Genomic DNA, 17,375 nt, shown 5'->3' with positions numbered 1-17,375 from the left:
CATTCACACAGTTTGAGTACTGATGCCCTGGACTGAAGGTTAAAGACTGTACAGAACCACTCCATGGAATTGCATTAATTTAGTACCTTCACAGTTTCAAGTCAGAAATCAAAGGTCCTGCCCTAATGAAATGCAATTTGAACAACAATTGGGACCACTGTTGATTGAGAAGAGGGCTGCAATGCTCTGTTCAGAGTAAATGAATGAATGAATGAATGAATGAATGAATGAATGAATGAGTGAGTGAGTGAGTGAATGAATGAATGAATGAAATCAAGCAAGGCACTGAGACTATGCATATTTCTGAAGACTTAAGTCACCAAGTATTGTTTTATTTACAAAATAAACAGTAACATGTACTCTGAACTTACTTGTGTGATATATTAAATTCACATTTCTGAAGCTGTTAATATAAACAGACAGGAAATTAAAGGCTAGTAATTATATCCAATGTTCTTGAAAGTTCCATTTAGTGATACCAATTTCCTTGCATTATTGATTCCTATGTCGGGGGGGGGGGGGTATTGGGGGCAGCAGAACTTTGTCTTGGTGCAATCATGCATTTAAAATTTGGAAAGGTGGCTAATTTACAAAAATTAGCATGCAATTATATCCATTTTATATGTAATGTCATATCTTTTGAAAGTAGCTGTCATAAAGATGTCAAAGTAAAAAAAAAAAAAACTTATAAATAAAAAAAATTGGATGGTGCTTTCTCAAATAAGCAGCACAACAAATAACCCTCTTCCTTATCCAATTATTTGCCCTAAAGTCTGTGCAGTTACAACAGAAAGTAGAACTAACATTTTGAACAGATTTTTTTTCTGCCATTCCCACAACTTTTATGGCCCTACTTTATGTCTGAACTGAGCTTTCACATACATTCCTACAAATTCAAGACATGTAAGGTTACTTTTAAAGATCATCATGTACATGTTTTGCATTTGAAAGCTTTCCTTTTAAAAAGTTCACCACTTCCCCTGATAAGCTGTCTTTTCTCTTGTCAATAAATTCTGCAATATCTGTATCAGTTTTATGTAATCTCAATAAGAACTCTTCAATGTCTGGAGACAATCTTGTATTTAGTGATTCCAACAAGTTTTCAACGTCCTTTTGTTCTTTAATGTGTTCACCAAAAATATTAATGGCACCTAATATACAGGAACAAAGAAAGAAGAAAAGTTTCAATAAGTTGTCCTACTTCTCAAAACTTGTGCAATTCTAAAGCATCTTTTACACGATAGTAAAGAATTTTGAAAGGTTCAAATCAAACAGAAATCTTGTCATTCATGTTTATTTTGCTACTAGCAATATCAATATTTTAACTGTCTCTGAGATATATATATATATACACACAGTATAGATTTTTACATACACACACACTCATATAGGGCTGGGAAGTTACTTTCTATTTTTGTCTGTTATTGCAATTTATTTTTCAAAACCTCATGTCAATATAATAAACTAATTAAGTAACTAACTATATACATACTAGTATGTACACGCACACACACATACATACATACATACATACATACATACATACATACATACATGCATGCATACATGCATGCATGCATGCATACATACATACATACATACATACATACACACACATACATTACATACACACACACACATACATACATACATACATACATACATACATACATACATACATACATACATACATACACATACTGTGTACACTATACAAGTAATATTCATGATGGATTATTAATGTGTTCACAATCATACAAGTTACATGGATAAGATTCAGATTTGCAGAATGACTTAATATAGACATTTATGAATGATGTACCTGACAATAGTCTTCACAACATTTATATAATCAGTGTCTCCTAATTGGTGATATATTACCTGTTTCAAATTCTTCTAATTCTTCATGAAATGTTTTGACAGGAACAATTTTCAAGTCAGAAACAGTTAGATAATTATCTCCATCCATATCAAATTTTGAAAAGACTTCTTCATCCATTAACGGTGTCCCAGTATGTTCTGACTGTAATAGAATACAGTGATCCCTTGTTCAATTCTATATGGAGTTAACACACAATGCTAACTTAACTTAGTGTCATCATTGTGAGACAGGTATAGAAAAAACTTCTGAATCAGTAAAACCACTTAAAAATGTGGACAATAAATAATCATTGGCTAGCTCACACACACACACACACATCCCCCCCACACACATCCCCCCCCACACACACACGCATGCATGCACACACACATACATGTATGCACAAACACACCCACACATGCATGTATACATGTACACACACACATACACAGAGACACACACACGCATGTATGCACACACACACATACACGTATGCACAAACACACCTACACATGCATGTATACATGTACACACACACATACACACAGAGAGAGAGACACACACACACACATGCATGCACACACACACACACACATACACATATGCACAAACACACCCACATGCATGTATACATGTACACACATACACACACAGACACACACACACATGCATACACATACACATATGCACAAACACACCCACACATGCATGTATACATGTACATACATACATACACACACACAGACAAACAGACACAGACACACATATAACATATGCCACAAAGAATAGTATGTTGTACTAGTCTCAAGTACATTTGCTATGTCGTAACTATTATTTTTTCAAAAAGACAATCTTAGGAATTGGTAATGTGGTTAGTATTGAAGGAATTTATAAAATATTATAACAAGAATATAAGTACTTACTATCAGTAATTTCTGTACTTCCTTGAAATCTACTTGTCCACCATTGTTTTCTATCAATTTGATGATCATAAATCTACAGAGAAGTTCCAAGAAAGATCAATGTTATTTCATTTCTCAATAGCAATGATCATAACTGCCAGAATATGTCTTTCAAGAACATAGACTAGACTGAAAGATATATCATGTTGCTCCGCCCTCACCAGCCTGATTGATGTGTAAGGGCACCCAATCACGGCGTACCTCACAGACTATTTTATAAAATGTATCATTATATATGCTTGCCTGCTCTCAGTGTCTGTATTTTGTCTCTGTAATTTTTAACTAAAAACGTTGTGTGAGACATAAAAAAAAACAACATCATGCTGCCTAATTGAAACACTATAGTCACTCTGGTTTGTTAGCAAAATACAGATTTTAAAGATTAAATTAAAAAATGCCATGTAGATTTATATCACCTGAATTGTTCTGCTGGAGTAAACTGGAAGTCGTCTAAAGATACACCTGGTCCGGTCTCCATAGCAACTTGACAGTCACTGTCATTGAACTCAAGGTCAGGGGTCCACCATATATTTACTGCAATATTTCTTGATATTGATGTCACTTGATGGATCCAGCTAAATTAAGAAATATTGTTATATAGAACACAAATTAAGTGTACATTTCAGTTCAGTACCTCCACTGTTGATCAGTTACCCATACTTTTATACTCATATGAAATATATATATATACATACATACATACACACACAAACACACACACACACACACACACACAGTGACACACACACACATACATACATACATACATACATACATACATACACATACATACATACACATACATACATACATACATACATACATACATACACACACACACACACACACACACACACACACACATTACACACACTATCAGTTTAAGGCAAGACAAATAACACTTACCCATATGGAACATACATACAGTCACCAGTATCAAGGTGAGCACTCCACCATGGAACATGTTGAAGACCAGGATATGCATACATATCAACATGATCTACATCTACAGAACTGTAGTCACCCTCTTTATGATCTAGTTCAACATGATGGCTATCTCTCTGAAATGTTTACAAATTATGTACCATTACTGAAATGCACATTTACAGAACTATTGTGACTGCAAAATATTTATTATTTGAAATTTGATATGTAAGTCAATGTATTTCACTTACCCTATAATAGTGTGACATAAAAGTCAATTCATATCATCTAAATAGTAAATCCCAATCTTATTGCTTACATTCTCATATTATTTTAAAATGTATTTTTGTGCAAAAATTCTTCAAACAGTGGGTAGGAATATGGAAAAATATGTTTAAAAAGTTCACAGTGACAGTGTTTTGTGATAGAGGAAAGTTTGGTAAAGCCGGCAAAGACCCTCATCACTATGATTATTATAGAGTAACAAAAGCATTTTAGGGGTTAATTGCTGCCGTATGTTGAGATAGTGAAGACTTGCATGGCACCAGGGTCTTCACTGCCATGGTAGTGTGTACACTAGCATTGACTTCTAAGGTTTATTAGTTACAGTGTGTTGTGAGTAGAAAGACTTGCATGGCACCAGGGTCTTCACTGCCATGGTAGTGTGTACACTAGCATTGCCTTCTAAGGTTTATTAGCAGCAGTGTGATATGATAGTGAAAAGACTTGCATGACACCAGGGTTTTCACTGCCATGGTAGTGTGTACACTAGCATGGCCTTCTAAGGTTTATTAGTTACAGTGTGTTGTGAGTAAAAAGACTTGCATGGCACCAGGGTCTTCACTGCTATGGTAGTGTGTACACTAGCATTGTCTTCTAAGGTTTATTAGTTACAGTGTGTTGTGAGTAAAAAGACTTGCATGACACCAAGGTTTTCACTGCCATGGTAGTGTGTACACTAGCATTGCCTTCTAAGGTTTATTAGTTACAGTGTGTTGTGAGTAAAAAGACTTGCATGGCACCAGGGTCTTCAATGCTATGGTAGTGTGTACACTAGCATTGTCTTCTAAGGTTTATTATTAGTTACAGTGTGTTGTGAGTAAAAAGACTTGCATGGCACCAGGGTCTTCAATGCTATGGTAGTGTGTACACTAGCATTGTCTTCTAAGGTTTATTATTAGTTACAGTGTGTTGTGAGTAAAAAGACTTGCATGGCACCAGGGTCTTCAATGCTATGGTAGTGTGTACACTAGCATTGTCTTCTAAGGTTTATTACATGTAGCTGCAGTATGGTGTATGTGAGTGAAAAGACTTGCATGGCCTATGGACTGTACTGTCATGGTAGTGTATAGTACTAGTGTGTTGGAATAGTTTAAAAAGATTAAAATGGCCCCATGACCTTTACTCATAAACACGAGCATATAGCATTGAAGGGTTGAAGTATTTTCTTATTGAAAGCATAAAATAATTCTAAATGTTACATGACTTACAATATCAACAAAGAACCATTCTTTGGTGCCACTCATCATACAGTTAATGTTCTCCACCGTGTCCATGTGAAGAAATGACTTTGTTCCACCACTGCTGAACCAAAGAACAGCATCCTGGGTAATTAACAAAGAAAAAACTAATTGATTTATTTATCCTTTTACTGAGGGTAGTTCTCTCAACCTAATGACACAAAAACAAAAATAATGGAACTGAAGCTACATAAATGGTTGACTTGTTAATGTTATATTCCTAGAGTGTATACAGATATTTCCTTCTTTTTTTTGGGGGGGGGGGGGGATATATGAAATTCTAGATAATGGTACCGATCCTATTGATTCTTACTTTGAAAAATTTCCCTAGGGTTAAAGTTTCAGAGTATAGCATACATGTACACAGAAACTTCCACAGACACTCTTTTATTAGGTTCCGTCTACAATTTCAGCTTTAAACTGTGACACCAGATGTTGATCATAATCGTTCAGTGAGTGTACACCCTTTTAATGTATGTGTAGTATCTGTTTTAAGTCATCTTATTGTTTGTAATTTTACATATCCAGAGTAACCAAGAGACAAACTTTCATTTATTTTTCATAAAATGAACAAAAAAAAATATCTTGATTTTTGCTGTTGATGGCTTTTTTGTTAGAAGTGTACTACTATTATAGGAGCAGTGTACCCTCTAAGCCAATTTGACACACAATTTCTAGTGACGTACCAAATATCATGTTCCCCTATGATCTCTTATCATATGGTGACCAGTGTGCCCTCTAAGTCAATTTGATGTGGCACTGACACACACAATTTCAAGTGACGCACCAAAATTTGGTGTTCCCCTATCTCTTACCATATGGTGACCAGTGTGCCCTCTAAGTCAATTTGATGTGGCACTGACGTACATAATTTCATGTGACACACCAAAATTTGGTGTCCCCCTATCTCTTATCATATGGTGACCAGTGTGCCCTCTATTCTAGTCACACACCAAAATTTGGTGTTCCCCTATCTCTCACTATGTGGTAACTCACAAGAAATGTCAGTTTTTATCATTTTGACTCACAACAACAAAATTTGGCTATCATTAGAGGACACACAGATAATTATAGGAGTCATTTTATTATTATTATTATTATTTTAATTCTTAAACAAACATGCTACACTTCTGCCTCTACACACTTTACAACAAACTAACAACAAAAAATGAAAAATAATACAACAGCTACGAAAACAGAAAAAAAGAACCACCACTGGTCAACCGTTCTCTCAATGTGAAAGATAATATTTAAGAAGACAGCCAGTAGATTATTAGGCCAAAAAATGGAATTGTTTCTGGTCAGAAAAGTTTGTTTAAAGTGGTGCGACGATGCAATTTTTTTTTTAATTCTCAACAAACGTGTCAATTGGTCTACTATTTATAGCAGTTACTGTTCTTTTAATTTAGTACTTTAAAGCAAGTGTGTATGTGGGGTAGATGTCATGTGCTTGTTCATAACTGGCTCTGCAGTTGTCTTGACTGAAGTAGGGAGGGTTATTTTTGTGTTTCCTAAAAGATCTGCAGGCTGCATGGGCTGGACAAAAACACACAAAAAAAGACTGATATGGGGGTATTTATGTGATGTGTGCAATGACCAGAAACAATTTCTTTTTCATTTTGCCCTTCTAGTGACATGTGATATAAATACAATTTATAAATAGAAATGAATAGACAACGACATATTACCCAAACCATGGGACTTACAGTTACACGTCACTATTATACTGTTAATCTACATATTTTTGCTAGTAGAAAATTTTGCAATTTATAGTTCTCAGACATAATTTTACTAATTAAAAGAGTGGTACATGTGTGTTCATGTTTTAGAAGGCAGTCACTACATATTTTTACTAATTACCAGACTGGTACATTGTGTTCATGTACAAGAAGGCATTTTAGTCACTACTTATTTTCACTAATTTTTACTAATTACCACACTGGTACATTGTGTTAATGTACAAGAAGACATTTTAGTCACTACTAATTTTTACTAATCACCAGACTGGTACATTGTGTTCATGTACAAGAAGACATTTTAGTCACTACTTATTTTTACTAATCACCAGACTGGTACATGGTGTTCATGTACAAGAAGACATTTTAGTCACTACTTATTTTTACTAATTACCAGTCTGGTACATTGCGTTCATGTACAAGAAGTCATTTTAGTGAATACTTATTTTTACTAATTACCAGTCTGGTGCACTGTGTTCATGTACAAGAAGGTGTTTTCATCACTACATTTATTTTTCCATACATACATCACAAACACTAAGTAATTAACATATTATCATCTAAGTGCACCTGTAATTAACATATCATCATCTATTAAAGTGCACCTGTAATTAACATATCATCATCTATTAAAGTGCACCTGTAATCAACATATTATCATCTAAGTTCACCTGTAATTAACATATTATCATCTAAGTTCACCTGTAATCCTTTTGTAAATCCACCGCATGTAATACAAGGAAGTAAGTTGTATTCCTTCCATAGTTGGTCTGGTAGAGTGTCAACCAGGTAGCGATCAGACGAGTTGTACAAGTCCAGGAATTCTGCTAGTGGCATAGGATCGGCAGAACGTTCTCTGTTCTCCTTTTTACCATAGTCCACTCTAACGATGACATCACCATACTGAGATCTGAAAAAAAAATTTCAGTGTTTACATATACTTAATAGAGGAGTAGAAATGTGTTTAATTGATGTGCAATGGCAGTTGAACTTCTTTGTTTGTTTTTGAGTAGTGCGCCCTCACAGGCCTTACGCATACATAGCATTTTATTTTTGTGTGCATTCCAATAGCAACTATATTACATGTTTGATGGAAAAATCTTGAATCAAAAATACATTACAAGAAGCATAGTCTCCAAAATATGATTGATGAATATTTCTCACTGACATTATTTTTAACCAAAAATTGGTGCTTTCATTTCCCCTACTATTAAGTGAAGATGAAAGTTTTAAGAAGACAATTACAGACAAGCTTTTTCACATAATACACCATAGAGGGCGTCCTACTGACTCGTCTGCTTAGAGTCAGATCAGATTGTATTGTGACACCAACTTGCCCCTTTCAGGTTTTTAAACGACCTCATTTTAGACGATACCTAGTTCTACATTAAGGAAAGGGAATTAGGCAGGGAAATTACAGGTGCAAGTTGGGAACTAGCTAAGAATTATGATGTGGATGTCATGTCTCGATCTGAGACCCCCATTTTAGACCAAACAAAATTGAAAAATAGTGAGAGTGGACCCCATTTTAGACTCTTCAGCACAAAAAAATCCACATCTTAGACCATGTAGGGCAAGGAACACATTCCAAATGTATATCTAATGAGTGGGAGTACCCCCCTCCCTCCCTCCCAGCAGATATAAGCCATAGCTGGCTAGGGCTAGTTCTGTGAATACAGTATAGTATACCTTAGATAGTCATCACTCCATAGGTTAAATCCTGGTGACATTTTAGCAGCACCTTTGAAAATAACAGGTTTGCTGGCTTTTACATAATTTTCATAAAACTGTTTTGGACTGGGGATCACTTCCAGTACTTCAACATGACCCTCGGCTGGTTGGTGTGATCCTAAAGGCTGCAGGTGTCCTTTAGGATGGCTTGATGATGTGTTACCGATTACACACAGGTGGATATTTAGGGCAAGAAAGATGGCAGTTGTGACAACAAATTTGGAAATGAACATATTGATGAAATTTCGTGCGTTAGAGGTGATTAACGTTCATTACAGCACGACCTTGGCAGTCTTTTTTCTTTCACATCGAACTGTAAATGTAATAAATCATGAAAAGAAAATAATCGATGGTTAAAATAGGTATTATTATATATGTACTGGAGATACTAGTGGTATTTGCACTGCAGTGCAATACCAAAAACATTACTGCATCATAACATGCATGCAAATGATATGAGGCCATGATCACTCATTGTACACAAAAGTGTGTGATTGTAGTATCATTTTTATGGAAATTTCATCCTGCTAAACATAATAATAAAAAATAACAGAATCACACGAAACACGAGTTCCAGTGTGGGTATATTTGCACTCATGCTTGTAGTGTTTTCTAGCAGTAACTTTTCATGGAAATATGATCGAAAGAGCTTTCTTTTGAGCCAGTAAAGATAATTATAAAAGGGTAACATTCTGACAACTGCTTCAAAGTTTCATTGAAACCATAGTCTAAAGGTTATCCATGGCAAGAGAAATCTTGAGATTGAAGCCATGGATAGCCTCTAGACTAGTGTTTACAACTCCTTTCAATATTTACCAATCTATGAACAAAAGATTTTCATTTTAGCATATATTTGATCAATGCTGTTTTGCCTATCACTTGATATCTCATTTATGATTTAAATCAACAGAGGAATTCAATTATAGATTTTCGGTTGGACTGCCGGCTATATTACGGTATACAGAGTTGTGACCATTGTGAGATCAATGGTTTGACTGCAGACATAGTTTATCGCCCTCTAGTGGCAATTGATAGATTGACTACCACTCTTTTCAGGTCACTTTGTTATATGCAGTATTACTGTAAAAATTGTCTTTTAGGATAGGAAAGAACTGAAAAATCTAGTATCGCTTAATTTCAACAATTGTGATATGTGGAGAAGCAAAGATTTTACACATTTGATTAATCTTTTGCAATTCATTGAGTTACAAACAAGGACTTGGTATATGTTATTTCACATTGATTTTTCAAGTAGGACGCCATGATAAAATTGTTTTAATCCAAAATCCAAAATAAATACCCCAATCCTCATCCATATGGCCACTTTAAATTAATTCTCAGATTTTGATAATTGTATTAAATTAACGCTTGCACAGTTCCTTGTTGGGTTTAAGTGGAACAAATAAACAAGAATGTACAACAAAATTATTGTACATACGGTAAATGTAAGAGTTCTGCCTGTGACTACTGATGCTTCAGTAGTAGTAGTAGTAAAATTTATTTAAGAACAGGGTAGCCAGGAAACAACAGAAGCTGATTTCCATCTGGGCCCTGTTACCACACACACACAAAAACAATGCGAAAGCAACGTTTAACAAAGACAAGATGAAAAAGTAACAATATCAGGAAGTAGTAAAATATAAGAAACAAGTTATTTTAAAACAAAAATGATGAAAATCACACAAACCATGTTGCACTGTAGCTACAAATGTTTTTTGAAACTGCATGTTTTGTCAGTATAATGACCTATATCATAATTCATCATTATACACCCTGGACAGTATTCAAATACATGTGGGTATATACATATTTGTATAGCAATACATGTAAGTATGGTAAAATATATCCAATCAAATTGACTTTGGGGTTTGCAACCAAAAATCAGCACCCGGTTGAATCACAATTTCAACTTTAATATGAACAGATGTAATTATGTGTTATGTAATGCAAGTTACAAACCAGTGTTTTCCATTACAATTGTTATAAATCATTGTGGCCTTCTGATTGAATTGCATTGTTTTATATGACATTGTTATTTTGGTTCAAGAACCTGTGAATATGTATTAGGTGGCTAGGTATTACCACGTTCCATGTTGGTGAGTGGTTGGTACACAGTCACACGAGGTATAAGGATGGTCAAACTCGTATTATAATCCAAAATAATGACGTTATTAGCATATTAGGTATTTGCGGATACTACGGTCTTCTCCACTGTCTATGCTGGAATGGAGTTAAAATTGTACCTAGCACGTGTGCCGCGCTGTGACCGCGATCGACGTACCAGATCAAAACACTGTCGACTCGTACATAGAAGTATCACTTCCATGGTTGACATTAAAATCGAATTCTGTCGAATCCTACCTGATGTTGTTTGCAAATCTGCGGGTCATCAGTCAAGCTCCACCGGTGCTATCGTCACACACGACGATACAGTGTATCAAAGCATGAACAATGAAGGAAAAGTTTAGCATGAGACTACGACACTTTTATAATAGACGGGCGAAATGGGGTTTCGCTGCATGCAGACTGTTGTTGCGATCACAGTGGATCAGCTTGACCCAATAGTCAAAGGTACAGTTACATGTATATATTTTAATAAATATTTTCCTTGTTCTAGCTAGAAATTTATTCTTGCCACAATAAACCCAATTTTGATTGTGATTTCCGGTTTCCCCATCAGCTAAGTGTTATCGCCCAGTGCACCCCAAGTGCTTAAAGTATTTTAGGATACTAAAAACATCACCGGTCTAAGGAGTCAATCTGTCAAAATGGTGCTGACGTGAAGATCTTACAACGTATGTGTACCTAGCTCCGTCGTAACAAGGGTTGGATACAACGTCTGCGTCTTTCGCGCATGGGATTTGTCTTACAAAGGATACCAGGTAGGTTACAGTATGTGAGATACTTCCATGGTGTGTAGAACATACGTATGTTAGGGGTGATCTATGCAGTTACAACGTGTACAGAGATGCATGACTGATGCCCAGGGGACTGATGTGATGATGTGTTGATGAAGAGTGAGCATTTCTGAGACTGGACCGAGTCTATTTGAAGACATCGAGGTCTTCCCATAGATAGCTTATCGACCAAGGTGTAGTGCCAGGGTCCTATGATAAAGTATGTGGACTGATCAATCAATCAATCAATCAATCAATCAGTCAGTCAGTCAGTCAGTCAGTCAGTCAGTCAGTCCGGAGTCAGTCAGTCAGTCAGTCAGTCAGTCAGTCAGTTAGTTAGTTAGTCAGTCAGTCAGTCAGTCAGTCAATCAATCAACCCACCCAAAACCCACCCACACTATCAGAAAGTTGGATATTCCGGTACAGAATGTTTGCAATAATTGATTTTGTAGCATTTGATGTTGACTTTCTTTTCTTTCTGTTTTTGATCTCTTTTTTTTTTTCGTTCTGTTATTTAACTGCAGTTAAAATGACAGAATGATAAAAGATCAATTTTAAACAGAAAGAAGATGAAGATGGCAATTAGTCGTAGAAATATTGGAAAACTCTGATATTTTGTTGCACTATTGATTGATGAAATTAAGTTTAGTTGAGAATTCTACATGGTGAATGAAACTTTATGAGCAGACCGAAAAAAGCCTCAAAATCAAACAAACACTACAATTATTGCAGCTAGGTACAGAAGGCGTAAAACTGAAGTATGGATTGTGTTTTGGAAATACATGTAGACTATTGCAACTGTTGAAAGTCTAGTACATTAGTATTAGTTTGGTAGTAATAAAGAGTAACAACAACAAATAAAAGGGAAATTGTTGGGTGACATGTAAGTGTGTAAACATAAAATGGAATATATAAGTCTTATAGGTTTATGCTACAATTCATAATTCTAAAGTTATTTGAATAAAGTGACCAACATCCTTAATTACATCATTAGTTTAGGTATTAGCTCAGGATCACAGCACATAATTTACCAATTGAAAGACTACGATACCAAGGAATTCCCCCAGATAAAAGAGTATGTCATTTACGTAATACTAATTACTATTGGTGATGAAATTCATGTATACTGGATTGCGGCAATACATCTGTAATCGAAGCTAAAACTAATTTCAAAGAACAATCAAAATTTATGATCAAAGTCATTCAAAATTTCTCAAAAAGAATATTTATCTATTGTTTTTGTTGTTTCTGTATGTTGTATTTGACTTTAGATAATGTATTTTTGTACATTATTTCATGTCAAATAAAATATATTATACTATTATTAGGAATATAAACATCTGGAGACAGCTTTACGATGGAAATGTTATTATATTCTTGATAAGAACTCTCACTCCTTCAACGATAACAGCTTTTGTGTTTACTACTGAGATGTTGATAAGTTGATAATATGAAATATGGTGCTGGGTTTCTGGTAGTATTTTAACATGTTTATAATCATGTTTCATATTTTCACGGTTAGGATCACATTTTGGACATTGCAGTAAGAAATGGATTTTATTTTTAATTTCATAATGTGGACATTGTGTACAAAGCCTATTCTCTATTGGAGTTTATGGTCAACTATGTCTACCCTTCTCAAATGCTAAAGTGTGATTTGCTTGTTCTGACACAAGTCATAGAAATTCTTTGTTTTTGAGTTAAACATGAACAAATACTGTAAACCTGCATATTTTCACAACTAGAAAATTTTGCGATTTTACAGTCTTCATGTAGTTCACAAAGATTAATTTTCACTAATAACCATACTGGTACATTGCATTATGCAGAAATATATTTTTTCGCTACTACTTATTTTCGCGTTTTTGTTTTGTAGCGAAATTAGCTAAAATAAATCTTACGCGAACATTTCCAGGTTTACAGTATTGTTCATAGTGTAACACTGTAAGAGACCATAAATGTTGGATGTGTTCGAATAAGCTTTCATGTACAATGAAATGTGACCAATAAGTTAGTAATGGTGAAATCAGGGAACAGCAGGATAACCAGTAAGTTGTTGTGTATTTGTACAAGTAAACTACGTGATTGCTAAGTCTCTATGGGGTGACAAAATGAAGTAGTGACTGCCAGTAGCTATAAATGTAATATACATGTAATGGTGTCAGTTGAAATATTTGGACTCATATTTCAAGCACTACAGACCCAGTGGTGTAGACATGGGTTGTTGTGACTCAATTAATTACAAAAATAGGCAAAATATATTTTAAAACGTTTGTTATTGTAACAAATATTTTGCACATTTTTTCATGTTTTGCAATTTATTGAGTTACAAACAAGAACTTGGTAGATGTTATTTCACTCTCTTTTTTTCGAGAAAAGCATAGTAAAGTTGTTTTATGAATTAAAAATCCAATAATGGCCAATTCAATAACTGAATTCCATGTAGATGTGATAGCAATAATATAGTGTACGTCATTATCCATACAAACATAGAAATTCATGTTTGGTTCACCAGACAAAGTATAACATGTACAATGTACATCACGGCATGAACAGAGGACAAGACAAAGAGAGTATAGATTTTATGCAAACATATTGAGTGCTGCAAAAAGATTAAAACATATCCCAAGGTCATGAATAACAATGACAAAAATGTCTGTCTTATCTAAATGTGTAGTGCTATCCTGCATCAATCTTGAAGATGATAGGGTCAGAGATGATTCAATACAGTGTTACAATGAGTATGTGACTGACGTAAATCACTTTCTCTATATGCTACACTTGTTTTATAGCATTCATGTTATAACACTGAAGTAAAGCACTTTCTCTATATGCTACACTCATTTATAGCATTCATATTACAATGAGTAACACTGATGTAAAGCACTTTCTCTATATGCTACACTTGTTTTATAGCATTCATATTATAACACTGACGTAAAGCACTTTCTCTATATGCTACACTCATTTATAGCATTCATATTACAATGAGTATTACACTGATGTAAAGCACTTTCTCTATATGCTACACTCATTTATAGCATTCATATTACAATGACTAACACTGAAGTAAAGCACTTTCTCTATATGCTACACTCGTTTTATAGCATTCATATTACAATGAGTAACACTGACGTAAAGCACTTTCTATATATGCTACACTCATTTATAGTATTCATATTACGTATTAGCAAATAAAACAGTATACTTTTACACTTGATATGGGTGCTATAAACAATTGTGGTACACACAGAAAATGCATTACTTTGGTGTTATGGGTTGTATTAGCAAATGAAACAGTATACTTTTATACTTGATGTGGATGCTATAAACGATTTTGGTACATACAGAAAATGCTTTACTTTGGTATTATGGGTTGTAGCAACCACAGCCTCTTTTACAGCACTGTCTAAGATATTCAGCAGCTGTTATTTCGCAGTGTCGTGGAAGACATAACAGCTCTGGTTTGTGAGAATGGTGTATGAGGATAGAGCAAAATATTCCGTGTTCCAGACACTTTCCTAATTCAACAGATAGAATCGAATGATAGGTGATTGATGCCAAGCCTGAAATAAACCATTACAGAACACATGTACATTGGAATTGCCTCATCCATCACATCTCATCATTGTTTCCATGACGACCATACAGAAATGACCTTTAACCCCTACATGGATCAACCAGACAACTAGTCACATTTCCCACCTACAAGTGTAAAGCTAAACAAAATTTTATTTTCTAAATTTCTTTAATCTCAACTTTAATTTATATTAGACTGTAGTCAACGAAGAGGTTTTTACGGTGACATGATGTAAAAATTTTCATTTTGCCATTTCATTTATTTTTTTGTCAAAGAAATAATTTCAAATTTTGATATCAATTTGTCTACTGAAACTACTATCCCCATGCTGACTCTGTTGCAGACGTATTAGTATACCCATGGCAAACACTTTCTGTTAATACAAAATGCTGTCATTATTGAACTAGGTTCACATAGTCAGTTATTGAAGTCGTAAATAACATGATTCCAGCTGTTCTGTACATTTTCAATAATGGGGGGAGGGGGTGGGGTGTTTGACCCAATTTAGTTCTCATCCTACAAAATCTGTTTTACTTTCATTGGATGTTTTGTACCCCTAAATACAGATTTTGCTTTTGAAAATGTCAAATTAAGATTTTGCTATAGTAAATGCATGGCATTAAAATAAAGTAAAGTGTCAACAAAAGAACTATATTTATTCACTACATACTGGCTTTACATATTCACAGCACTACATACTACTACACACTGATTGGAAATCGATTGGGTGTTTTGAAGTAATTTTCAGTATTGGCCAATTTAGTTAGAAGGGAGTGGAGGTGGGGATGGGGGCTGACTGAGGCCTACATTTGTAAGTATAAGAAGTTAGGTTTTTTACTACATTGAACTATTGATCTCACCCCTAAGACAGTCACTGCATTCTGCATGTCTAATATTACAAAGGGTTAACTTCATATAGACAGATGTTTGTATGACCTTTACATAACAGCTTCAATATTTTACATGTATAAGTTATGGTGACATGTTTTGGTCATAAAAAACATAACAAACATGTAAGTCTTTAAAGGGACACAAGCTTCATATTTATATGTTTTTGGTAGCAATCTTTGCTTCATGTTTTAAAAGGTATTTGCAGTATTGTACTTACTAACATACTTGATTATCACTTGCACTTGACTGAAGTCAACTTATATAGTATAAAAATATTCCTGTATCTCATAAACGAACCGATGACGTAATTTATCAAAAATTGTTTGCTACATCATGTTTAAAAGATATATACAGTATTGTACTCACTGAAACATACTTGATTATCACTTGCACTTGACTGGGAACAGTGAGAGCAAAATCCCCCAAAATGATTTGATTCTAGACAAGTCTGTGAAATACATGTACACTCTGTCTGGGCACCCTCACAACTTGGACTTCTACATGCTGTATCCAGGCACCCTCACACATTGGTCTACACATTGCCGATAAGAGTAATAGGATATTCTACAGTCTAAAATATTAAATATACAAGGGAAAGAATTATTAAAAAAAAGGGGGATCAAGACAACTAAGCTTTCAGAAAATCTATGTGTATATCCCAGGGTTTAATATCAGCAAACACAGTTTCCATCTCGGATTTCTAGGTTTCATAGTTTCTGATACTATAAGCTGTATGTTTATCCTATCTAACTATCCTTCTATGATATGCATAGTACCAGATATGGAAAGACTTAGTAGTCAGTGTTTCTAGTATGGTTGGGAATCCGGTAAGGAGGAAGGGGTAGAAGTAGCAGTGTTTCATATCTCCAGTCATTTTCTTTGCGAACCGTGGTAATGTGACTGGGGAAACCTGGTTATTGTATCCTCAGCTCAGACACTGCCATGGTTAGATTTGAAGTAATTATTATTTACTACAGTGTCAAAAACCTTTAGACGAACATTGAATATGGTATAAGGAGACAAGATAGTGCAAAGTGTTGATTATCCTGACATTTAAATATCTCCAGGGTGGCTATGTAATCAGATACAGTTATGAGATGAGTTATGAAAGTGGAGGTGTTAGACACTCACTTGATGGTGCGTTGCTATAGCAACCTGTATAGATTGCACAGGATACAGAAAATTCACGAACCATGTATTATGTACAGCATGTTACAAAAGACAGATTTTCATTTAATATGTCAATATTTTATATTTACACCTGTTGGAAAAC

The 17,375-nt window shown here is 34.6% G+C and overlaps 1 protein-coding gene across 3 annotated transcripts; it reads right to left on the bottom strand.

The window, feature by feature from the left end:
• Positions 1-395: 395 nt before the first annotated feature.
• Positions 396-11,168, bottom strand: LOC144451613 (jmjC domain-containing protein A-like). Of its 3 annotated transcripts, none has more exons than XM_078142503.1 (9): positions 11,096-11,168; positions 8,693-9,047; positions 7,706-7,913; positions 5,238-5,351; positions 3,730-3,884; positions 3,240-3,398; positions 2,785-2,857; positions 1,882-2,023; positions 396-1,151 (listed from the first exon to the last, which is right to left on the bottom strand). In XM_078142503.1, exons 2-9 carry the CDS (start codon positions 8,965-8,967, stop codon positions 916-918), a joined length of 1,362 nt encoding a protein of 453 aa, XP_077998629.1. In that variant the 5' UTR covers positions 8,968-9,047; positions 11,096-11,168; the 3' UTR covers positions 396-915. The 3 variants fall into 3 exon arrangements, with proteins under 3 accessions (XP_077998629.1, XP_077998631.1, XP_077998630.1); XM_078142504.1 differs by having other exon boundaries at positions 1,127-1,151; positions 1,823-2,023; XM_078142505.1 differs by lacking the exon at positions 8,693-9,047 and having other exon boundaries at positions 11,096-11,165.
• Positions 11,169-17,375: the final 6,207 nt, after the last annotated feature.

This window comes from Glandiceps talaboti, chromosome 21 (assembly GCF_964340395.1).
Source record: "Glandiceps talaboti chromosome 21, keGlaTala1.1, whole genome shotgun sequence".
In the NCBI taxonomy this organism is placed as follows: Eukaryota; Metazoa; Hemichordata; class Enteropneusta; family Spengelidae; genus Glandiceps; species Glandiceps talaboti.
This window is presented reverse-complemented; position numbering and strand designations above follow the sequence as displayed.